Raw genomic sequence first — 25981 nt, 5'->3', positions numbered from 1 at the left:
CAAAAGCTATCTAATCCAACTTATTTCCAAATAAAAATCCCCCATTCAATATCCCTACAAGTGGTGATTCAACCTCCATCTGAAAACATCAAGTGATGGAAGAGATTGAAAATTAGAGAGGATAGGGATGGTAGGAGGAGTACTTTTCTGGAGAAGATTAGAGTAGATGGAAACAAAGGTACTATTTGTAGGTGCCAGATTCTTCTATATACATGCCTACTCTGAGAAGTGTGATTTTATTCTATATTATGATGTGATTTATGTGTATTTTATGATATTTTATTCATGTATTTTCTTTAATATTTTAGTATCTATAAGATTATTATTCCTTTTGTGTTTTCACTATGTAAATGATTATTTTTCTTAAACGAATACATGTAAAAGAATTGGGCTACTTCTTCATCAGAGATATTGGGTAATGATGTCAGACTAATGGAAAATGAAAAATGGGGTAGAAAAAATTAAAACAAATGATATGAGACAAGGACCTTACCTGAGAAGTTGGGATGTTTGAGGAGAAAAGAGATAGTTCAGAACAGCCATTGTTGAGTAAGGAGGCTTAGAGGCATTGCCTCCTTTTGATTTCTATCCCTTGTTAGTAATTCTGCCCATTAGGACTAACGGAACAAGTCTCATCATTCTTCCATATGACAGTCATTTAAATAACCAAAAATGACTAACTTCCCTAAATCTTCTCTTCTATATAGCATCCTCACCAAAAGCCAAATATCCATAACTTCTCTGACAAATTCTCACTTGACTGATTCTCTGCTCTTCCATCATATAGGATGCCCTCCTCTGGGCATGCTCCAACTTGTCCTTAAAATGTGGCACATTGAACTTTAAAAATAGTTTAGGTGTTAGCATATCTCTCTTCCTATGTGCTATGTAAATAGTCATCTTTTAATTGAAACTAATATTTCCTTAGTTTTTCTGGTTATCATGTCAGTATTGATTCATTTTGAACTTAAAGTATTCTAAAAGTCTCCTTTACTCCTCAATTATTACCCAGTCATGTCTTCCTCGTCTTGGGCTTGTAAAGTTGCATTTTTTAAATTAATGTAAAATATTTGTCCTTATTAAATTTCTTTTGGGGGGGAGTCCATTGTTCCCCCATGTGAAGATCTTGAATCTTGATTCTGATTTCCAGTACATTAGCTATTTCTTCCAACTTTGTGTCATCTACAAATGTCATAAATATGCCACTATGGCTTCATCTAGACCATAAATGTCAGAAAAATCCAAGAACAGTTCATTGGGACATTCCAATAGAAACCTCTCTCCATATTGACATTGATTAATTTAGTATTATGAGGGTTTGGATCCAGTCAGTCAGTTCCAAATCAGCCTAAAAACCAATATGGATTCATGGAGGGGGGTATAGTTGGAGTGCCAGACTACTGTGGTAACCCTGCTAAAAATGGAAATTGATTTTAACTAATATGATGAACTTGTGTTGACTTTTAATGATCATTCCTTACCTTTTCAAAGGCTAATGGATCACCCTTTTTTTAGGATCAGGAACATAAGATGTGTTTACCAGCCTTTGAAGAATCTGCTTTCTTCAATTTAAAAAAAAATCTCTGGAGCTATTTCTACACATAATTTTCTCAGTGATTTTCTGAAGAACACTATCAGTTGCTCGTTAACCATATCCACACAGATTCTTTTAGTATCCTAGACCAGTGATGGCGAACCTATGACCTAAGTACCAAAGATGACATGCAAGTGAGCTCTGTGGGCACTCAGCCTCTTCCCCCACCCACCCACCCAGTTCATTACTAGCAAGTCAGAGGGATTTGGACAAAGCTACTCCCCTCCCCCTCTCCATCACACCTGACATTTTTTCATGTCCCCCACCCCTTTGCCCAGTAGCCCTAGGGCAGCAGAGCTGGAGGGGAGCAAGTGGAGCACTCAGCCACTCCTCTCCCCCTCTTAGCCTGCACCAAGGACATTCCTCACATGACCCACCCTTCTGCCCAGCAGCCAATGGGAGTGCTTTCTCCCTCCCATGTGTAGGGTAAGGGGGGGGGCATGGCACATGGTCTCTGGGGGGAGGGGTGGGACACAGCATTCAGTCTGAGGAGTGAGGTCCAGCACTCCATCTCTAAAAGGTTTGTCATCACTATTGTAAACTATAATTGGTTAACTACTACTAATTTGAACTTGTTGAAGAAAATTAAGAGAATGAATGCAAGAAAAAAAAATTAATTCCATGCTGAAATTTAAAATACTTAAGAGAGATGATCCTGGTCATAAGGATAACAGGAGACAAAACTTAAGAGAAGTAGTGTCTAGGGAAGGATGTTTTTGGTCTGAGAAATCACTGGGATGGTCAATGGATATGTTAAATGACCTTTCCAGAGGTAATAGTCCTGTTGTTCCCTGAGCAAGAAGTTGGGGGTTGGGTCAGAGAAATACATAACTTGACAAGTATTTTAAAAAATTCTTACAATGTGCCTGATACTTTACTAAGTGCTAGTGATACAATGAAAGCAAAAACACAGTTCCTGCTCTCAAGTACCTTATTTCTAATGGGAGAGAATATGCAAATAATGTATAATGGAAATGGAAATAATTTTAGGTGAAGGCACTGAGCTGGGAGGAGGGCAAAGATATGTTAAAATCTTCTACAGAAGGTGAAATTTGAGCTGAGGCTTGAAGGAAGTCAGGGAAATCTAGAGGCAGATTACAGAAGAACTGCATTCCAGGCATGAAGGAAGCCAATGGTTAGGCATAGAATTGGGAGAAAAGAGTATCTGTGGAAGAAACAGCAGGGATGCTATTATCATAGCGTTAGCCCAGGTCATGAAAGACTTCAGATGCCAAAGTATTTTATTTGACTCTTGAACTAATTCAAGAGTCAAATAAAATACTTTGTTCATCAAACAGGGGGTAATACGATCAGACTTGTGCCCTAGACAGATCATTTTAACAATTGAATGGGAGGCATATTGGAGTGGAGAGTCAACTTGAGGGAGGAACCAAGATAGTGGTAATAGAACTGGGTTCTTGAAGAATGGCCAGAGATCTGGCCCCTGCTAGAATTGGAGTCTCTCAGTGATCAGGACAGCATAGCCCCAGTGTGAGATTTCCAAAACTGAATGGCTTAACTCCTCCAGGGTATGGTCTCTAGAAGTCTGGTTCCCAGGTACCACTTTAGCAAAACTGTAAAGCTGGAAGGTGGCAGGAGTAAAACATAATCAGTGGTTCAGGGCTCATTAGATGGAGTAGTGTGCAATCAAACTGCAAAAGAGATACTTTAGAGAACTGATTAAAGAAATACTAAAGCCACATGACCCTGGGTCAGTCAGAATCCCAACTGACTAGCCCTTTACCACTCTTATGTTTTTTTAATTGATATTTAGCATGGATTTGAAGACAGATAGTAAGAATTTTTTTTTATTAAAGAAAGAAATACTGGCTTTTAAAAAAATAATAACCTCCTTTGCCTTATGTTTTAACTCTGTTAACTACTTTTGTTTCCATCCTAGTTCATATTTTCATAGTAAATAGGAGCAGAGTAAGAATTGGGTAGATGTGACTTCTCTTCTTCATCCTTTATCATTGTCTCATCCCCTTTAAAGAGCATTTCTATTTCTTTGATCTTTCTCTAGTCTGTAATATAGCTTTAAAAGCCCCTTTTATTAACCATAGCATTCATCACTAGCCCTAGTTCTTTCTCAGCATTAGCATTCCTAACTGTTCTTATGGGACCATGATACTCTTCTGTATTAATCCTTAGTTGCCTTCCTTCTCTTACAGTTTTCTGCATATATCTTTTTAAAATCTAAGTAAGTTAGTTAGATAGAACAATAATTTACTCAAATTCCCCTTGTTTGTATTTTGGTAACCAGCTGCTCCTTATTTGGTAGTTCCATAATAAGAGTTTTCCTCATTCAAAAGAATGAAGTTCTCTTAAGAGAAGTCAAGAATTTATCCTTGGTTCTACTTTTATTGGAGAGAGAATTCCAGCAAGGTATCTAAGTAGTCAAAGTCCTCAAAAACTATTTATTTCATGCTTCTCTGAGAAGCTTGTGATCTATTTCCCAAATTCCTTATGTATTTTCCCCTTCTTGTCCAGGTGGTCTATGGTATATATTTCTACCACAATAGTTGCTTTTTATTTGGTTGGTATCCTCAATTCAAAGTCTCTTTAACATAATTCCAGACTATAGTTAATGAATTTCTTCATGTGACTATATCATCTTAATATACAGTTACTTTATTAATCATTTCATCTAATTTTTTTAAATATGCATGAATACCAAGCCTTGATAACTATGAGATTAAATTTACTTCCTTTGCACTGCAGTCTAGTTAACCAATTTTGCAACCAACCCAGATTATGGATATTTGGATATTTGGGACTGTGTGTTTTGTTACTAACTTATTTTGGATATCGTGTTCCATGACTGCTACTGGCCCTTCCATTAACAGTCTTCATAAAAGGGAAAGTTGCATATAGTAATAATAACAACAAAAGTTGCATTTCAGGGAGCAATTTTTGCTAACAAATTTTCTGAGTTCATTTTGCAGTATTTTCTTTTAGTTCATTTTGGTTACCTTGTGATAAGAAGATGAAAAATTTAGAGAGAGGGCATATGACACGAGCTCTGAATCTTTCTGCAAAGCTAATAAAAGTCTTTTTTTTTCTTTTTATCATTTTTAGAACATATCTTGTACTTTCTTTTGTTTCCTACATATCTCAAGACTTCCCTAGCTGGACACCTAGTAAATATTTGACAAATATGTATTGATTCATTTTTTTAAATTCATTTTAATATAATGTAAATTTGCCCTGGTTTATAAAATATCTACTAACACATTTATAAATTCAGTAGAATTTCTTATTTTTTAATTCCAAAAAGGACTTAATGCAAATCATCCTACCAAAAGAAACATAGATTCAGTTTTTTAAAATTTGTTTTTAGAATGGGATCACAGGAATCTAATAGATTTAGAAATGGGTGAGACCTCAGAGATAACCAAGTTCAATCCCTTCATTTTACAAAATGAATAAAAAGTATTAAGCCCTTACTACATGTCAAGTTCGACTAAGTGCTAGAAATGCAAATACAAAAGCAAGATGGCACTTTGTCCTCAAGGAGCTAGAAATATGTGTCTGGTTTCACAACATGACAAAGAGGGTAATATGTGTTATATGATAATATATATACAACTATATCATATTACCTGCCTTTTTGGGGAAGAAGAGAATAAGACATAGATTTTTAAACATAATTAATGTGAGAATTTGTGTTTTTTGGTATAAGCATATTTATTATAATTTCTTACACATTTATAACAAATCATATGTATTATTTATTATTATATTATATGATACATTTTAAAAATAAAAATGAATGGTAACTAAAGAGAGAGAATAGTAGCCAGGGAAGGATGTTTTGGTTTGTGAAGTTGCAGGAATGGGTAGTGCAGCCATATAGGAGTCAAGTTACAGATGTTATGTGGATTTCAGTATTCTTCTGAGAGTAAGAAGTAGTATAAGGAGTATGATCCATGGGATGACCAAAAAACAAAAAAACAAAAAGCAGGTAGATCATATTATAAGATCATATGCTTAGAGTTGAAAGGGATCTTAGAGGTCATTGAGTCCAGCCCCCTCATTTTATAGATGAGGAAACTAAGGCACAGCAATATGATTTGAACCCTGATCTTCCTGACTCCAAGTTCATGCTCCTATTTACACACCATATGAAGCAAAATGTGGGTTCTGGGTCTGGCTTTTAAATATAGTATACCTTGTGTTTGTATTGACTGACTTGCCACAACCTCAGGCTGGTTGATCTAAAGCCACATGAATTGTTGGTCACTCACGGCATGGGCTCAGGTGAGAGCTCATAGTTAAGTGGCTTGTCCAGCATCTCATAGGTAGTAAGTGGCTTAGCTGGAATTCAAACCCAAGCCCTGGACTCTTATCTAGGATTCTTCCCACTATGCCATGTATTGTATATTTATCTAAAGTAGCAATAATTTACACAATATTTGGTGACAAAATGAAATATAAGATGTTAATTAAGTATTTTAAGTTTTGTCACTTTCAAGAATTGCCAACTGATACATGCTTACTAAGCATCTCACCTTCTTTCAAAAGTAATTGTTTTTCTTAAGAGAGTCCATACCTTTTGTTTACCTTTCAGTGAAAAATTAAGATTGCTATTAGTTGACTCTACTTTCTAATCTACTGAGCATAGATAGCTAACGCACAGAACGTTTATGAAATTTGAGTTCAGTATCTTCTCCTTCGGTTTTAGTATTTTTTACTTTGTTTCTGTTGCTTATCAGCACAGCTTGAAAAATTGGTTCAAGGTACTAAACTCTCTTTCTTCTTCTTTACATTGATGCATGATTTAGTGAACAAGCCAAAACAGTGTCTATCATACTGGCACTGTATTTAACTTTACATTTTAATCAGCTCTGTCCTCCTGCCTTTTAGAGAGAAAGACTAGCCCTCTTATGTACATATGCTTAAGAAAAGGTAAATTAGCATTTCCTGTTTGAGAAAGGCTTTAAGCTGTTTAATGATTTTTAGAAATATTTACTGTAATTTTAAAATCTCTATTGGCAACATAGAATTTTATGTAGTTGAACCATGCCTAATAGTGACCCAAGTAATATTATTCCATTTGGCCTATGATCCTGTTTTAAAATTCACATATCAAACGTCTGCTGCCTCATTTGATGTATGGCATGCATAACTGCTGAAACATAATGGCCCAAGATATTATTTCTAGACACAACAGGTGCATCTGAAAACTTGCCATTTCTACCAGCAAAGAGGCATGTGCAAACAGTAATTGTCCCCAACACTCCTCAACTGCATGTGCAATTACAAATGTGCCCATAAATGGACCAGGTGTGACACGGTCACATGTAGTGCCTTGGGATGATAGCTTGGCTTCCTTTAAGGAAAAATAATTGCACTTTCCAAGGATTCCCCTCTGAACTTTTCTTTCTCTCCTAAAAAAGTGGAGTGCTTAAAAGTTGGGGAGCAGGCAGGGAAGGGAAGACTGACTTCTATGTAAAACATAGAATTAGTCAGAAATTCAGTGAAGGGCCAAAGTGTCAGTGTTTTCATTGTTGCTTGGTTTCCTTCAAAATTCTCTAGGAATTCTTTTCTCTTTTTTTAAACCCTTACCTTCTGTCTTAGAATCCATACAAAGCATCATTCCAAGACAGAAGAGCTGTAAGGGCTAGGTAATTGGGGTTAAGTGACTTGCCCAGTGTCACATAGCTTGGAAGTGTCTGAAGCCAGATTTAAACCCAGGACCTCCTGTCTCCAGACTTAAGTCTCTATCCACTGAGCCACTGAACTACTCCAGGGTATTCTTAATACCTGGCCTTTCAGAGCATTTACTTTTAAATGTTTAGAAACGGAGTTTCTAGGTAATATCATAAATGCTTTCCCCAGATTGTTTCCAAATTATGCCAGGAAAACAATGAAATGACTGCATCTGAATTAGGGTGATGAAATCTTGAGAAGAGAACTGACCATTGCTATTCAATCCTCTTTTTAAATAGATTTGAAACAGAACATTTTGGTTAACTTGATGGCGCTTTGAATCGCTTTCTATGTATGTTGCTTGATAAAGTATAGCATTAGAATATTGTCTAGCTCTTGGATCTCTGGCACTTAGGATTCTGAGAAGTCCTGTCCTTGAAGCTGCCATAGAGCACAGTTATCAGAACGTAACTGCTGATGTTTTGTTCACATTTACTAGCTACATCTTGGCCCCTGGTGACCCCTAGTACTTTCTCTAAACATTTTCAATTTACAGACTCAACTATGTTTGCTGTCTATGGATCTCATCCTTTGAAGAGGTCAACCCTTTACAGTTTTTTCCACCCACAAGAAGCTCTGCATGCCCTTATAGACATTGCCAGCTTAATAGGAAAATAGCAGTGATGAACACAGAACATATGATTCATTTTAATATTTAGAGAAGAAATTCACATTGTTTTAAGTGTACACAAGCAGCTGCTGTCATTTGGCTATGAGCAGATGTTAGACCTCCAAAAGCTTTGCTGATAATTAAAATACTAACAGTTAGTGTTTTACCCCAGCTGCAGGTTCTGTTTACTGTAAATTTGATTTTAATGGTGCCTCTGTGCAGTTACTGAATAGTGGTTTGTTTTCTACCATACATACAAGTGTCTGCAATGAAGACAAATGGCTATTTCCTCTAATTTCTTCAAAAAAGATATGAAGATACTGTAACATAAATGAAAGGCAAACATGACTACAAAGGTGAAAGTGATCATTTTTATAAGATTAACTAGAAAAAATTAGGGACAATTATAATATCTCTTGCTAATAGGTATATTTGAGAGAGCTAGAGAAAGAGGAGCCATACCCTTGTAAGATTACTTATTTGTATGTTTACTTAATTTTTCATTTTTGAAAAAAAAATATTCCCATATAATGTATTTGGCTGGACATGTGTAAGTTTGCTTTAAACTAAGTTTCAGAAGAAGCTTTAGGAATGGGTAGAATAAGCAGTTGCCTATGTAATATAATTTTGAAGAAGCCTGCCACCATGATAAATATCAGTCTGGATCTCCTTTCCCCTATTTCCCTTCCCCCCAAAATAACCTACTAACTGGAATTAAATATATGTATTTTTCTTTAAGTCTCTCCTCCTCACTGTTAAATTTCTATGATGAGTAATCTAAACTCTCTGCTTGTACTTCTTCAATACTCACACATTCCTTAAACCCTGAGCTTCATTCTTCACTGGTCTACTGAAACTGTATACTCCAGATTCTCCAGTGACCTGTCCAATCCTTATTGAATTCTGTCCTTTTGATGCAGTTAACCACTCCATTCTTTTTTATACTTTTCTCTCCTCCTTTAGCTTCCATTATACTGCTCTCTATTAGTTCTCCTCCTATGTGTATGACAGCTTTCCTGACTTCTTAACTTTCTTCATCTTCCTCCTCCTCTTTTTACCTTACATATTAGGGTTCTCTAAGGGTCTGTCCTGAATTTTTTGCTCTTCTTTTGACAGATTCTTTATTGGAATGCTCATCCATCTCCAATGCTTCAATTATATCTGTATTCATATATGCTTGGCATGTGGTAGCCAATTAATATATACTCGACCTACTCAATCCTAATCTTCATTTCCAACTGTCTGCTATATGTAGCACTAACTGAAATTCCAAAAGATGCCTTAAACTCTGTATGTCAAAAACAGAACACATGTTCTCCCTAAAAATCCACACCTCATCACTTCCCTGTTTCTATTTATAACACCATCCCAATCACCCAAGCTCTTAGCCTGAGAATCTTTGTTTTTTCCTCTCTCTTACTTTTTATATTTAATAAATTATGAAGTCTAATCTACTCTGTCATCACATCTCTTGCATTTGTTTTTGTCTTTATACCTATTATTGCCACCATTTTTCAAAATATACTTCTTGCTTACAAAGTTGGTAGTAACTCTCTTAATCTCCTTGTCCTTATTATCTCCCTTCTCCAATCAGTTCTTCACATACCTGCCTAATAAATTCATGCACAGATCTGAACATTTCACTTTGTGTTCACAAATCATTGGTGGTTGCCCATTACCTATTGAATAAATTCTTTATTCTGTCATTTAAGGCCCTCCATAATCTGAATCCAGTTTCTTTTTATCAGCATTATTTTAGAATTCCCTCTTTCATGCAATCTAATTTTGAGCCAGCATGCCTGCCATCTCCTGCCTTTGTGCATTCTTACAATCCTATAGCTGTGAAGGGTTATATTTTGGGGGTAGGAGTTTGAACAAAAGCCAATGCACAATTTATTAAACCAAGCCATTTTAAACTAAAATTAAGCAAACCACTTAATTTATTATTAGGAAATACGAATAGGAAATAAGAAGGAGGAAAGTGAAAGTAATCTTACAATAGCTTGTAACTATATCCCAGATCCCAATCCTACTAAATTTTTCTAAAAAACCCTAAATCTATCTGCCTCAGAGGGCAGTATCTTCTGATAGACCAAAGCCCTTGCTACTCTCCTATTCTTATAACCACTATCTATCTACCTATCTACCAAAATGATTAATAAATAAGGCTATTAAGGTCTTAATTCCGTTTCTCTGTCTCTGACCAGAAAGAGTGCTAGCAACACAACCTCTCCCCAGGAGATCCAGAGACAAAAAGTCCTTTCCAACAGTCTGCAACTTACAAATCACACTCAGCCACACCCTTCTAACTGTCACCAACTGCCAAAAGACACAGCAAAGGGTCTCTAACTGACAACCTGCACAGCAAGGGGTCTCTTACTGAAAAAATAATAATGTTCCTTTTCCTCTTAAATATAAAAAAGGAGAAATCAATAAAAACTCTCTTAATAACTTGGAATGTATACCTCTACATCTTTGCCTTTGTAATGTTTCTCTTTCTTCTAGGCCTAGTGTCACGTTCTCCAAGAAATCTTTCTTGATCCATATCCCCTATTACCTCCACTGGCTAAAACTTTTTTTCCAGTACTTTATATATTTCCTTTGCCCTTGTCACATTCTACCTTACATTTATTTGTGTACCTTCTGTATTTCTGATAGATCATAAACTATTTGAAGGGTGAGGAAGGGGGCAAGAAGGAAGGATATGAGCGTTTATTAAATACCTACTATGTGCCAAGAATTATACTAAGTACTTTTTTTTAAATCTCATTTGATTTTCACTATAACCCCATGAGGTAAGTGCTACTACTATCCCCATTTTATAGTTGAAGCAACTGAGGCAAACAGCAGAGCATAAGTGATTTGCCTAAGCTTTAGTGACAGCCTAGTAAAGACTGGATAGATTTCAGCTTAGGTCTTCCCAACTCCAGGTGTACTCCATACCTCCACTGCATGTTTTATTTTTGTTTTTTGAATCTTTGGCCAATACCTTGGCCAGGATTTAAAATGTTTAAATAGGAATTTTCCACTTTGGGGGAGAGGGGGGAGGGACAGAACCAGCAGGGGGAGGATAATTGTCTTGAAGGCTTTTTAGTTTATTTTCTTAACTATTTAACAAAAATTCCTCTAATTAAAAGCCCACCTCTCCTACTTAGTAGAGAAATATCTTAAAATTTAACAACATTTTGAGAAATCCAAACCCTAGGAAATTGGGTCTTCCTTGACAAAAATGGAGTGGTAGCAGGGTGGTCCTACCTCACTCATGAAATAATACCTGAAGTTCACTTGGTATTTGGTTTTACAGCTGTGTAGATCTTCTTTGGCATATCAAAACTACAGTAGTCGTTATAGATAGGTCTTTAATGGTTCTCTGCTAAATGTTTCTTTAAAGATAGATAGATAGATAGACAGACAGACAGACAGACAGACAGACAGACAGACAGACAGACAGACAGACCAACTGACCAACTGACCAACTGACCAACTGACCAACCATGACAAATTGATAGGAGCTTTTTATACCAGGGATCTTTCATGCCAAGATTTCAAAGCACAGTTTACGATCTAACTTTATGATGTCATTCCTATTGTCATCTGTGAAGTAGACTAGTAGAATTTGTCATAAGTATTCAATTGTGTAGTTTTGGCTATAACTTAAAACTGGTGAAAGTAGCCCAGGGTCCTCCAAAGAGAACAGCAGTGAAATGGCAAAGGGGTAGAGGGGGAACCCAACCAAATCAAGATAACCTTAAAGGGTATATATTCTTATCTTGCTGAATGAGGCTTTGTGTGCTTAACTTCTATTACAGTTAGAGTTCTGATTTAATACAAAACTTCTTAGCATTTATGACTTTATTGGCCTTTATTCTCACCGTTCTTCAGGAACCATTGAAATATTTAGGCCCATGCACATTAGGCCAGGATAAACTGAGAATCATGGAAGAGTTTTGAATTGGCATCCTGAGTCTCAACATAGTTCCATTTCAATCTTTTTATTTTTTTTGTTATTTATTTTTATTATTATCATTGCTTATTATAATGATATGATATTATATAATACTGATGACAATGAAGAGAAGAAAGCAATGTATTCCTTAGATCAATGAACTCTTGTGAGCTGACCATGCATCATGATGGGTTCCATTGTTACACATATGCATATGAACAGAAGGGAAGACCTCTATGATTTTGGAGGAATAGGTTTTTCATGAAAAAAATTCTTTTTCCTACTCTCATTCTCTTTGGTCATGTTCATAAATTTGGAAGAAGGTACCCATACAGTTATAGATATAATTCTTCTTTACAGATGTGTCATGGAATAAATATTAGAAATGATTTTTAAATTATCAAATAACAGTATAGTATATATAGTAACCCATGTCCATTTAATATAGCATGATTTTAATTGTTTAAATGGGCTCTATGTTAATCAACATTTGAACAGAGTTCTGCAACCTAATTTGTTATGTAGTTATAGTTAACATTTAGGGCAAAGGACAGAAAATAATACATCCTTCTTTTGTATCAAATAATGACTAAAAATCATGGGTTAATGCTAATACTCACATACAACCTGGCTAAAATGCAGCTTATGATCCTTGAAAATGATGATGAGAAAGGAAGCCCTGAATGACTTTTGTTCTTCTGAAAATGAGAGTGAAAAGCTTCATTTACTTGTTGGAATATAGGAATGGGAGGTATGATTATTGTATCAGCCTGACACACATCTTAAAATCTCGGGAAAGTTGCTCCTGCAACCACTGGGCTTTGGCCTTCCTCTCTGGAAACTGGGGATAATTATATATATTATCTGTTACATTCTTTGAATCAGAAGAGTGCTCCCAGTATGCAGGTATTACAGTTGAGTTCATTAAGTTATTTAAGCCTATATTTGACTGTGAGTTTATGTAATATGGCATATTTTACAATACTAATTATTATCTAAGAAATGAATAAGTTACCAGGGCAATTATTGATATTGATTTGACTGGCTGAACTATTGGTAGCTGCTGTTATAAAAATTAATTTATTCCTTGTCTTTGAAATTTCTAGAAGGTTATATTTCATTGGATTTCATTTTGTCATTTTCCTGCTTTCATGTGAGAAACTTATAAGATTTGGTGACATTAAAATATGGCCTTAATTTATTAGCATAATCTGCTAATATTGTTTCATTTTAATAGACATTAAGTATGATTTCTTTACTTCATTATTAAAAATTATACCTCAAAATTGAAATTGAAAGAAATTATATGTGACTAAGAATCACAATGTCATGAGTGCCCACAGAAATTTTATGGAAAAAGAGCCATATTTTTCAAAAACTATATAATATGTAAAGTACTTTGATTATAACAGTAAATCATCCCAGATTTTTAGGCTACACATCACACCAAATAACTTTTGAAAACAAAATACAAATGATAGCTGAGTTTTAATTCAGCCATCTTTAAACACTTAAAATAACTTCCATAAAAGCTCAGAAATCCAAAAGATGGGACTGTTAGTAGAAACAAAATCGTTTACATAGACTAATAACACAGGCTTTCCTAACATATTACGGATTTCACTCCAGGACAAGTCTCTTTAATGCCATCTTTATCTGCTACACGATGCATGAAATCTACTTTCTGTTTTAGAACTGCTAATGACCTTTGACCCCTTTAGTGGAGACACAATGTGACCTTTCTATTGTCATTGGCTTTCATTCTCTTGAAAATTCTATGAATTTTTATTACAAGTTTTTTTAAACCAAGCTGAGGCTTCAACAAATTACTTGACACAGATGAGATGAAGTTGTTGAAGTAGTGTTAGATAAGTTTTACAGCCAGCATGTGTGCTGCTGAAGAGTACAAAGCCAGTGTCCTACAATGTCATACACCAGTAACTGCTGAGCCTACTATTGGATAAATACATCATTTTATGGAACATTGATTGTTCTATAAACCCAATGGAGTATTATGCTCTATGATCAAACCATTTAGATTGTGTGTAGAGCACAGAAAATGCCATATTCAGGATGGTACTAAAAGTGCCATTTGTGTATTTTATGGATGTCATTACAGGGGAAACTTCTCTCTGTAGGCCCTGTTTACTGCAAAATTTTTTAGTCTGTAATGACATTTTTCATTCACAACGTATGCCTTCAAGAGAGGGGGCCTTTGTTTTATTTGTTTCATTCGAGTTTACTGCACAAATTCTGTACATTTTAATTAAATGTAAGCTTAACAAAAGCATAAGGTATTTATTCTGTTGGAAAAAAATGATGACAGTAACGAAAGAATAATACACACATACAAAAAGAAGTAGTCAGGTACTAAACCCTATCTGTGACTTCCCAAAAGCACAGCAGACAACTAAAAAGGTCCATTAACAGGTCTGTTTGTTTAGTTTTGTGTGGAGGTGGAGGTGGGGTGGGGAGGGGGTCTTAGTAATTTAACCCTTCCTTTCCCTGCAATTTTGGATTTTCTGTGTCTGAGTTGTAGAGAATCTCACTTTGTAAGGAAAACTAGGATGCAAGGAGCAGTTAAAGAAAGCTTTCATCTTATAATGGTTTTCTAGAAAAGAGCTTTTTAACAAACCACTTCCCTAAAAAATACAGGCCCACCCACAATAATCTTATCTTTGAAGGTCTTGATGCTCTCTCTGACTATAAGTTCAGTATTCATGGACTTGACATCAGATTTCATTTTCACCTCATTTGAGAGTTTTTTACGTAAAGCTTCATTGTACAATGTTTGAAGTAAAGAGAGGGAGAAGCAGCAATAATAAATTTAAATATGACATTTGATTAAATACTATGTGCTGGATAAAAATCAGACTTTGTCTTTAAATATCATGGAAAGTAATGCAAATATTATGTTGAACAAGAGTCCTTCGTTAAAGAACTGGCAAGGCTAGGACCTCGATACAGTTTGAATTTCTTGTTCTCTAAATATCTTCTTGGTTTGGTTATTTGCACTCCTTTAAAAAAAGAAAAAGAAAAGAAAGAATACAACTACGAAGAAGAAACTTGTGTCATCTGCAATTCATATTTACTAAGAAGATCTCTGAAATCAAAGTTGATGCTCCCAGTAAATTCCTGGTCCAGTTAAAATTTAAAGTTACAGTAGAGATTCACATTAGTTTAAATGACACTTGAACTTCTACATAGCTCAACATTAATTCATTATAGTTGAAATGGAAGAATCTTCCGTGGGTGAATCTTTTACAATCTGATTGAGGCTGTTACATTTTATAGGAGCCATTTTTCAAAGCAGTACTGACAGCACTCGAAGTTATTAAATTGCTGAATCAAAAGATGGACCTGCAATCGCATTTATGAACTGTGATGGAATAGCTGGGCTTGCACTGAGCTGAGGTTAAGATGTTGGTGTAGTTAAGCTTCATCACACCCCTTAGTGACAGCAGTATTTACCCATGTAGTTTACTTTAATGGTCAGGAAGTGGCTTAACTCACCTCTGAATTCAAATAGATTAAGTAAGCTGCTCAGAATCGCATAATTATCAGTGCTGTAAGGGATTCACTTGATAACTCTGCACCCAAGAGACTTTCTTTCAATTGCAGAGTAAAGGCTGGAGTTGCATAGCCCTAGAAATATACCATTTATTTCAGGAACTATCCAAGAATAGGAATGCCTAGCTTTTTCTTCCCTAGTCCCAAAAGCTTCCTCTGTCTCTGAAAATAAGGATGGCGTGGCACCATGATTTGAAAGCTACTTTTGTTTGTGCCTATTACCTTTATTTCCTTTTTCATCAAAGCTGAATCAGAATCTAAAATGACCTAGAAAAATAAGAAAAGGACAGGAACAAACTGAAATAAATTCACTAAAGATAAGTAGAATATAACTTGACAGGAAGGGGAGGGGAAGCTACAGAGTGGGGCAGCGAGAAAACAAACAAACAAAAACTTCTTCTTTGGAGTAAGAAGCCTTGGGTTTGTATCCCAACTTTGACACTAGCTGTGTGATCCCGGAGTAGTTACTTAACCTTGCTGAGCCTGTTTCTTTATCTCTCAAATGGAAGTGACACTATTTGTTCTACCTGCTAGGCTATTTGGAGGAAAGCACTTTGTAAACCTTAAAGAAACATATCAATTTGAGCTTTTTACAGATTAGTAAAGGCAAAAAAGAATTTGAAAGTATAGTTGAAAAAATTCTGGAGGTTCTAATAGATGGCAAACTGAACACCAGCTGGTTTAATGTTTACCCTTTTAAATTTTATTTCAATTAGCAAGCATTCATTATCTCTCTCTTCCACCTCGCATTATAACAACCTCTGTGACAAATATGCATAGTCAAGCCAAAGAAATCCTTGCACTGGCCACATCAAAAAGTATTTCTCATTCTGCATCTATAGTCTATCACCTCAGACAAGGTAATACACAGAACATGATTGGACATGATGCAGTATGCTTCATCATCAGCCTTCTGCAATCCTGGTAGTTGACTGCATTGATCCTTTTTCTTTTTTCTTCTTTTTGAGATAGGGTCTCTTTATCTATTAGCAGCTAGATGGCATGGTGGATAGAGTGCCCAGTCTGGAGTCAAGAAGACTCCACTTCCTGAGTTCAGATTCAATGTTAAGACACTTATTAGCTGGGAGTCAGACACAACTGAAAGAACTGAACAACAACACTTGTCTCACCCAGTCCAGAAATACAGCAGCCACTCATGGGCCTTATCTCACTGCTGATACTCAGGGAATCCTTGAACCACTTGGTTTCCTGCCTGGTTCTTGCTCCCCTCTCCCTTATCCCTACCCTTTTACCACATTGATACTAGGTTTGTGTATGAGCCTAATCCCCTGTAGCTCTCAGCCACCTCAGCAGCAGGAGTAGTAAGCACAGGTCACCACACTCTACCCATCAGAGTTCTAAAGGGTTTTTTAATTGATTTCCTTTTTGATGTTGTTGCTGTTGTTCTTCTGTTCCTGCTCACTTCAGACTGTATCAGTTCATGCGAGCCTTCTTAAGTTTCTCTGAAATGATCCCTTTGGCCATTTTGCATGGCACAGTAAATAATGTTCCAGTCCATTCCTATGCCATAATTTGTTCCTTGGGGTTTGGGCCCAGTAGTGGTATCATTGATTGGGTCAAAGGGTATGAATAGTTGAGTAACTTTTTGGACATAGCTCCAGATTGCTTTCCAGAACATCTGGGCCAATTCACAACTCTGTTAACTGTGTATCAATGTGTCTGTTTTCCCCTTAGCTCCTCCAACAAGTCATTTTCATTTTTTGTCAGCTTTGCCAATTTGATAGGTATGCATTCTTTAATAATTAGGGATTTCTTTAATTTTTAGATATTTTTTAATATGGCACGAATTTCTTCCTTTGAAAACTGCCTCTTTGTATCAGTTGACCATTTATCAGTTGGTAGACGGACCTTATTCTTTTAAATTTGAATCATTTTCTTATATAACCAGGAAATGAGACCTTTGTCAGAGAAATTGGCTATGAAGGAGATTTTTTCCTATTAAGCTTTCCCATCATATTTTACTGCATTGATTTTGTTGACTACCAATTAAAAAATGAAAGCATAATATCAAGATGAACATATAAGTAGAACTGTCACATGAATCATCTCTAAGGAATATGTAACAGTAGTTACACACTTCTGAGTATATTGTGCCCAGTTCCAACTTTCACATCTAAAAAGTGGCTAAAGAGATAGCTAGGTAGTAGAATAGATAAAGCACCAGGCCTGGAGTCAAATGAAACCTCATATACTGGGCAAATCACTTAACCCTGTTTGCCTACCCCTTGTCTTTTTTACTTAGACTTACTAAAAGAGAAAATAAGGATTTTTAAAAAATGAATAGAGAAAATTTGACAGGAATTCAGAAAAAAATCACAGTCAAACATAAAGATTTAGAAAATAACTTTTGAGGATGGATATGGAAAAGAGAAACTTGAAGAACAATTTAGAAACAACCTATAAGTATCTCCCTATACCAACATTTCTCAAACTTTATGGTAACTGAGGATTCCTTCCAAGGGCTTTTGTTTATGTGGTTTATATCTGTCAATAAATCTTATGAGAAATGAAAACATCTTGGTATTATTAGGGAAATAGTTTTGACCTTGTAGATTCCCTAAAAGTGTCTTAGGTAACCATAGGGGATCACCAGACCACACACACTGAGAATCTATATAGCACAGCACTGGGAACATTGGAAGCACTCACAGCAGACAACTGATAATGGCTAATAATCATAGAACATTTACCATGTCCCAGACATTGGGCTAAATGCTTTACAATTATTCTCTCATTTGGACCTCCCAACAACCCTGAAAAGTAGGTGCTATTATTATCCCCATTTTACAGATGAGGACTCAGGTAAAAAGAAGTTAAGTGACTTGTCCAGATTCATATGGCTAGTGTGCTTGGCCCCTATTTAACGACCATGGGTCTTCATCATTGAGGGTAATACAATGAAAGGAAACAGGCTCTTAGGAAAGGAAAAAAAAAACAAGGCCAATATGGCAGCAAAGGAAAGTAATAAATGTTGGAGGGGATGTAGCAAAATTGGGATACTAATACACTGCTGGTAGAGTTGTGAATTAGTCCAGCCATTCTGGAGGGCAATTTAGAACTATATGCAAAGGGCTTTAAAAGAATGCCTGCCCTTTGATCCAGTGATACCACTGTTGGGTTTCTGCCCCCAAAGAGATGATAAGGAAAAAGACATGTACAAAAATATATATAGCTGCACTTTTTGTGGTAGCAAAAAATTGGAAAATGAGGGGGTGTCCATTGATTGGGGAATGGCTGAACAAATTGTGGTATATGTTGGTGATGGAATATTATTATGCTAAAAGGAATAATGAACTGAAGGGATTCCATGTGAACTGGAAAGAACTCCAGGAAGTGATGCAGAGTGAGAGGAGCAGAACCAGGAGAACATTGTACACAGAGACTGATACATTATGGCAAAATTGAATGTAATAGACTTTTCTACTAGCAGCAATGCAATGACAGCAATGCAGGACAATTCTGAGGGACTTATGAGAAAGAACACTGTCCACATCCAGGGAAAGAACTGTAGGAACAGAAACGTAGAAGAAAAACATATGATCGATCACATGGTTCAATAGGGGTATGGTTACAGTTTTGATGTTAAAGGATCACTCTGCTGCAGATATGAATAACATGGAAATAGTTTTGGAACAATGATACATGTATAATCCAGTGGAACTGCTTGTCAGCTCAGGAGGTGGGAAAGGAAGGGGAGGGATCATGAATCATGTAGCCATGGAAAAATATTCTAAATAAATGCATTTTTTAAAAACCATTTAGGTTAGATAAAAAGAAGCATTTCTTAGTAATAAGAGTGATTATACATCAGAAAGGGAACCTTCGGATCTCCTTCGCCCAGTGCTTAGCATAGTACTTAACACATAGTAAGCACTTAATAAATGTTTGCTAATATCAAATAAATAAGTGGTGGATTAATCCTCTGAAGTAGTCTTTAAAAATAGGAAATTTTCATTAGTTTTAGGTAATTGACAATAACCAGTTGTATTGTATTTGCCAAGCATTTTGAATTTGTAAAGTGTATGAATAAATATGTAAAGCTACATAATATTGTAAATTCTGGAAAGAAGAAAGAGGTCCTTCCAGCCCTGGGAAAGACTACATATATCTGGTTCTAGCTCCTCTTAAGACAGGGATCCTTTTTATGTTTTACTCCCGCCTTTGGTGCCACTCCCTACAGAGATGGGAAGAGCAGAGGATGGCATTCAACAGTGTATCTCTTTGTCCCTTTAAATTCAGAACCCATAGCATGGATGTAACCTTTCATTTCAACCATGCTTCAGTTTCAGCTCTTCATTTCACTTCCCACCCCTAAGCTTCTCCCAACCCCCTTGCAAGCTCAGATAGAAAAACTTGGTGCCATTTGAGTTTGAACTGTTGAACAAGCCAAACCAGTGTATATTAAGGTTCTCATTTTGACAAGATAAATGCCTCATAGTCCAATACACCCAAATAAGTTTTGGCCTTCCCCAAGTTATGACCAGGAATGTGGAAGGATTTTCTTCCTACATTTAAAAATCAATATGCTTCTGTGATATTTTTCTGACTCTGATGCATTCCATATCTAAATTAAGAGTGAATCAATGGAACTGGTGAGTTTCTTTTTAGGGGGATAAATGAGTATTAAACACTCATGTTTACAGTAAAGACAAAGATTTTTAAAAAACAAGCTCATTATGCTAAAAATGATGAAATGGCACATTTCCAAAAATGATATCTGTAGTTCGTGTAGAAATAGAAATGTCCAATGCAGATATCCTCTTAACTGGCAATAATAAGAGATAGTAAAGATAAAACTGATAGAAAAGAACCTCAATCAGATTTACAGTAAAAATGTGGGCATTGTGTGTCTACTTAAGTGGTTGAATGTCTTTCACACGAATATCAAGATTATAGTTTAAGGTTACCTTTCATTCCAAGTTACAAGGAAATCAGTGATCTACATCGTGTATCATTCAGAAAGATTAGTGTTCTGCATGGATGTGTACCCCAATGTGTAGCATAGATATTTCTGTATAAGCCAGTACAGATACCCTGGCAGCCCAGTGATATAAAAATGACACTAGATTTGGACTTTGAAGATCTGGGTTCAAATTCCTATTCTGCATATCACTTCACTTCGCTGGGCTTCAGTTCCTGATCTGTAAGATAATTGAGTGGATTACATCACTTCCAGAGTGCCTTCTTGTTCTAAATCCTATCATTATACATTCTGTAATTTTCTTCATATTAGAAGATTCTGTTACTGAGTGTTTCCTGGGCTAGAACTTTGATAAGCAGCAGTGTATGTTGAAAACAGCAGTAGCTAGTCTTGAATCATTCCCCCTCCATAAAGATTTGAAAAGAAAGTTCCATCTACATCACCCCTTACCTGGACTACTACAACACAGCTTTTTTATTGATTTTCTGATTTCCAGTCTCTTCTCTCCAATGCATCCTCTGAACATCTGCTAAAATACTCTTCCTAAGGCAAGGTTCTAACCATGTCACTTCCCTATTCAGAAACCTTTAAGGGTTCTGTGGAATAAAATTAGCCTTAACCTGGCACTTGAAATCCCCAACTCTCTGACTATCACCTTCCTTTCTAGTTCTGTTTCATACTTTACTTTATAAACTCTATATCCTAACTAAACTCAGTTCCCCAAACTGGATTCTACCACCTCCTTGAATTTTGCCTCCCTCTAAGGCTCAACTCAAATTCTATCCTTATGAAACTGCCCAAATTCCCAAAAGACATGAGCAGTTTTTTCCTCATACTATACTTATTTATGAGAGAGAACCTGGCACAGTGATGCTGAGAAAGTCCCACCTCTGACACTAACTATATGAACTCCCAGGGACCAATAAAACATCATTGACAAGCTATGTTACAGTTTGGTGAACGGAATGTCTGCTGTGAAAATTCCTTCTGCTGATGAGATCAAAGATTCTTCAAATTTTTCAGTAAACATATTTTTGTCCAAACTGTATCCTCCAATAGAATACAGGCTCCTCAAGGGCAAGGACTGTTTCTTTGATGTCCTTATATCTTGATTACCTAGCACAATGCTCAGTTTAGAATAGGCATATGATATAAGTCTCTAGAATAGAAATAAATTTATTTTAAAACTATTTTTTGAGGGGGAGGCAGTTGGGTGGATTAAGAGTCAGGCCTAGAGACAGGAGGTCCTGGATTCAAATCTGTATAGCTGTGTCACCTGGGCAAGTCACTTAACCCTCATTGCCTTGCCCTTATAGCTCTTCTGCCCTGGAACTAATACACTGTATTGATTCCAAGAAAGAAGTAAAGGGTTTTTTAAAAAGTATATTTGAATGTCCTGATTTTGATGATGTAGAAAAACTATGCATTATCTTTCAGTACTGCATCTTCCAAAGTGACATTAATCTAAATGAACAATATTCTACAAAACCCTTAACTTCATAACAATAGTAGTTCACATTTGCATAATACTTTAGTATCTACAAAGCACTTTACATGCCTTAGCTTATTTGATCTTCATGATTGCCACAAGAAATATTTTTTACAAGTAAAGAAAAAAGCTAACAGAAGGTAAGGAATTTGGTCTAGGTTATACAGCTAGAAAGCAGAGATTCAAACCCAGGATCTCCAAGCTATTTATTGTTGTTTTATTTCTTTCTGTCTACAGCAGATCTACTCTCTCCTGCTGTTATTTTCTACTACACTTTTGATTTTATTGATGTTGGGGGGGTGGACATGAAGAAACTCTCCACCAATGCCACTCTGCATCTACTTTGCAACTTAGAGTCTTGAAGAGTTGCCTGTTGGCACTGAGAGAATAAGGACCTGACCCAAGTTCATTGAACCAGTTTGTGTCAGGCAAAGACCTTGAACCCCAGGCTCCAAGATTGTCTCTTCATCCATTATGCTGTGCTACCTCTACTCTAGATCTATGGCCTGTCTAATAAGAGATGGATCACAGTTTTATTTCTATTACCAATATTTCTAAGTCTGCAGGTTCTTATTTGACTTGCCCATGCCTTTTCTAAGAACATATATTAACAGAGCATTTTCTTTCCTAGGCATTGTCTCCAAGTCCTACGAATGCCGCCTAAAGGGACAAGGGGCAACCTTTGTGGAAACAGACAGTCCTTTTACTGCAGCTGCCCTGGCAGAAGGATCACCAGTCAAAGAAAAAGCCCTTAGAAGCAGCAGGAGGCAAGCACAGTCAGCTGAACAAGTCCAGCAAGTCATCATCATCCAAGGATACAATGGCGACTTTGCCATCGATTCCTCTGTGGAGGAAACTGCTGCCGCCACTCTCCAGACTTTGGCAATGGCTGGCCAAGTGGCGAGGGTGGTGCATATTACAGAAGATGGACAAGTCATTGCCACAAGCCAAAATGGGTCCCATGTGGGCAGCATGGTGCCCGGACAGATTCTCACTGAACAACTAGCAGATGGGGCTACACAAGTGGTGGTCGTAGAAGGTTCAGTGGGAAACACAGAAGTGGGAGAATCTGTTGACTCAGATGGTGCTGTGATGCAACAGGTGATGAAGCAGGAAATCTTAGATATCGCCGAGTCTGGGGCACCTGCTTCTGACTCGTCTTCTGCACTGGATGCGTTGCTTTGTGCTGTCACTGAACTAGGAGAAGCAGAAAATAGGACTGGACCCCAGGAGAGAACTAGGGCTGGTCACAAAGATCTCTTGATACAGATGCCCAGTCATGAGGCCTCTAGTGTTCCCGCTGAACCAGAAACACAAGAAATACAGATGTTCCAGGAGATTCAGGAAAGCCCCTCAGACGTAGAACCTATGGAAGTAGTAACCCAGGTCATGCGCCCATCCACTATCATTACATCTCAGGAGCGAGCACAGGTTGCCTTTAAGAAGATGGTTCAGGGAGTACTCCAGTTTGCTGTCTGTGACACGGCGGCAGCCGACCAGCTGATGAAAGAAGGTGTTACTCAGGTCATTGTCAATCAGGAAGGAACCGTTCATATGGTGGCCAGGGAAGGGTCTCAGATCATAATGCAAGAAGCAGGGAGCCATGCCCTGAACATGCAAGGAGAGCGTGTGGATCTAGTGGAATCTGAAGGGGAGATCTCAGAAATCATTGTGACTGAAGAATTAGCCCAAGCTATGGCCCAAGATTCCAGTGGCAACTTCACAGAAGGCACAACGCATTATATTGTCACTGAATTGCCCCAGGGGGTGCAGGATGAACCAGGTATGTACTCCCACACTGTGATCGAGACTGCTGACTCTCAAGAACTTTTGCAGGCTGGCACTGCCCTAAATGCCGAAGCCGTGGCCCCCGACGGTGCAGGGGAACAGTTAACAAGCATGGTCATTTACACCCAGGGTGGCTCCCCAACTGCAGCATTCATTCAGAGCCAAAGAGAAAGTAATGAACTACAAGAGCTGCAGGAAGCATAAAACCCTATGTTTTGTAAGTCTGACCCAGGGCAGAAGTGGAGAAGTAACAGACATGGGTAGGCACTATGTTCCCTGAACTTCATTTGTAAAACCTTCCAAATAATGATGGCATTGCTCCATCTGGGTACCAAATATGCGCTTGCCATGAGGTTAATGTCAGCTCCTATGACAGGTTGCACCATCCGCTTCACAAGCTGAAGAATTCTACACACATTGCAGAGTGGGATTCAGAAAGTTGAACAGGCAGACTACAGAATGGGGGGGAGGGGGACTACAGGTTGCAAAATGGGGGGGGGGGGAATACAAAAGAAATCTGATGGGTTTTCTGTTCTTTGTTTGGATTGTACCACCCTTTTGTTGCAATAGGGCTCCCTGGTTTGATTCTCCCATTTCTGGTCTACTTGTTGTTTCTAAAAAGATACTCTCTCTTTTTTTTTTACACTTTTTTAAAAAAATGTTGGGTTTTTTTTCCCCCATTCCACTTTTTAAAATATTTTCCCTTGAGACTGAAAACCAGGAAAACCTATGCCTTCTGACTTAAGACATTTCTGCTCTTACAGTCTGGCATACTTACTATTTTAACAACATTTTATACAATTGGTTAAAATTAGCAGCTACATTTATTATACTTTATAAACCGTAAAACTTTCATTCAGTGTCCTGAAAGTTTAGGATCACAGTGTCCCCAAACAAAACAGGGAAATATAAGTTGGTTCACATTTTACATATAAAGCCTCTATCTTTAAACATGCTTACTTAATTCCTTGTTATTCATTGCACTCTAAGTAAAGATTTCTTTTCAAGTATATGGTTAAGAAAGCCTTGAACTATGTAAACTGTACCTTGGTTTAGAAAGACCTGAAGCCTGTAATTTTGACACCATTTCATACATAGTCTGTAAATGAAATGTGCATTCTGGAAAGTATCACTCATATCAATATTTTGCCCCCTTTAAAAAAAATGGTTCTTCATATAAATATCATTTTGCAGGGTTTTTGTGAGTGACTTTGAAATGTTGGGTTTTTATGAAAATTCTGACATTGATACTGCAAGTAGAAAAATGTGACCTTGTAATCTGTTGTTTTGACCAGAATGCCAATTTGTGTTTAGATGTGGACTTAAAGCAGCTGTTCAATGCAAGTTCATGTTCACATAATTTGTTCCTGATTTAATTGCTTTTCTTTTTTTTTTATTGTAAAATAGCTCCTCTTTCCCAATGCGAAGGTTGTTTTATTTTGTTTGTTGGTTTTGGTTTGATTTGGTTTGGTTTTCTTTGAAATAAAATGATAGCATTAAAAGGAACAATATGATGTTTCATTTTAAGAAGTCAACAGAATGGGCACTCAGTTGGAAAAATCCAGAAATTTCTTTCTTACATCTGAATATTGCTTTTTGCTTTTTTCTCCTCATACCTTCTTGCTAAGTTTGAATTGATAACAAAGTATGCTAATTCCTAAAATGCATACCTCTCATGCTTAACAGCATTTCTTGAGTTCTTGGACTGTGATCCAGGCAGGCTTCCATGATAACATCAAATCTTTTTATGGTCTCTAGGCTAAAGTCACCAGATTTTATAAAGATGAAAGTGGGGGGAGAGAGAGAGAGAGAGAGAGAGAGAGAGAGAGAGAGAGAGAGAGAGAGAGAGAGAGAGAGAGAGAGAGAGAGAGAGAGAGAGAGAGAGAGAGAGAGAGAGAGAGAGAGAGAGAGAGAGAAAACAAGAGAGAGAGAACAAGAGAGAACAAGAACATAAAGGTATGGCATCTTTAAAAAGAAAAGAATAACAATGCTGTTAAAACATGCTTTCTGAGAAAACTGCATAGAAAAGATACTTTGTAAGGCTAAAATATGCTTTCCTTGGACTGCTTATAGAGAGCTGCTGTCTTCTCACAATATCATTTTCAGTGCTTTGGGTTTTGTCCATCCCACTACCTCCAAAAAAAGTAAAATTTCAAGTTTGACACCAAGATTCATAATTAGCTGAGTTTGACTTGCTCATCTTTCTTAAAAATGGCAGGCTGCTCACTTATTCTTAAACACTGTCTACAGCAAACAGTGACAGGACCAACTCCCGTTTGTTATCAGTATAAAGGTGACCTTTACAAAATGATGGCCCTCTGCAAGATTCT

General features: G+C 36.8%; 1 protein-coding gene across 3 annotated transcripts in view; it reads left to right on the top strand.

Moving 5' to 3' along the window:
- ZNF407 (zinc finger protein 407) overlaps nucleotides 1–25157 on the top strand; it is a 670437-nt gene extending 645280 nt beyond the window's left edge. For all 3 annotated transcript variants that reach the window (XM_007487796.3, XM_016431724.2, XM_056823576.1), the window contains one exon: nucleotides 22495–25157. In XM_007487796.3, the coding sequence (XP_007487858.1) occupies nucleotides 22495–23855 (1361 nt within the window). In that variant the 3' untranslated portion in view covers nucleotides 23856–25157. The remainder of the gene's footprint in view (nucleotides 1–22494) is intronic.
- The last annotated feature ends 824 nt before the right edge of the window (nucleotides 25158–25981 follow it).

Source organism: Monodelphis domestica, chromosome 3 (assembly GCF_027887165.1).
Source record: "Monodelphis domestica isolate mMonDom1 chromosome 3, mMonDom1.pri, whole genome shotgun sequence".
NCBI classification, from domain to species: Eukaryota; Metazoa; Chordata; class Mammalia; order Didelphimorphia; family Didelphidae; genus Monodelphis; species Monodelphis domestica.
Note: the sequence above shows the minus strand (reverse complement) of the source record. Positions and strands in the feature narration are given on the sequence as shown.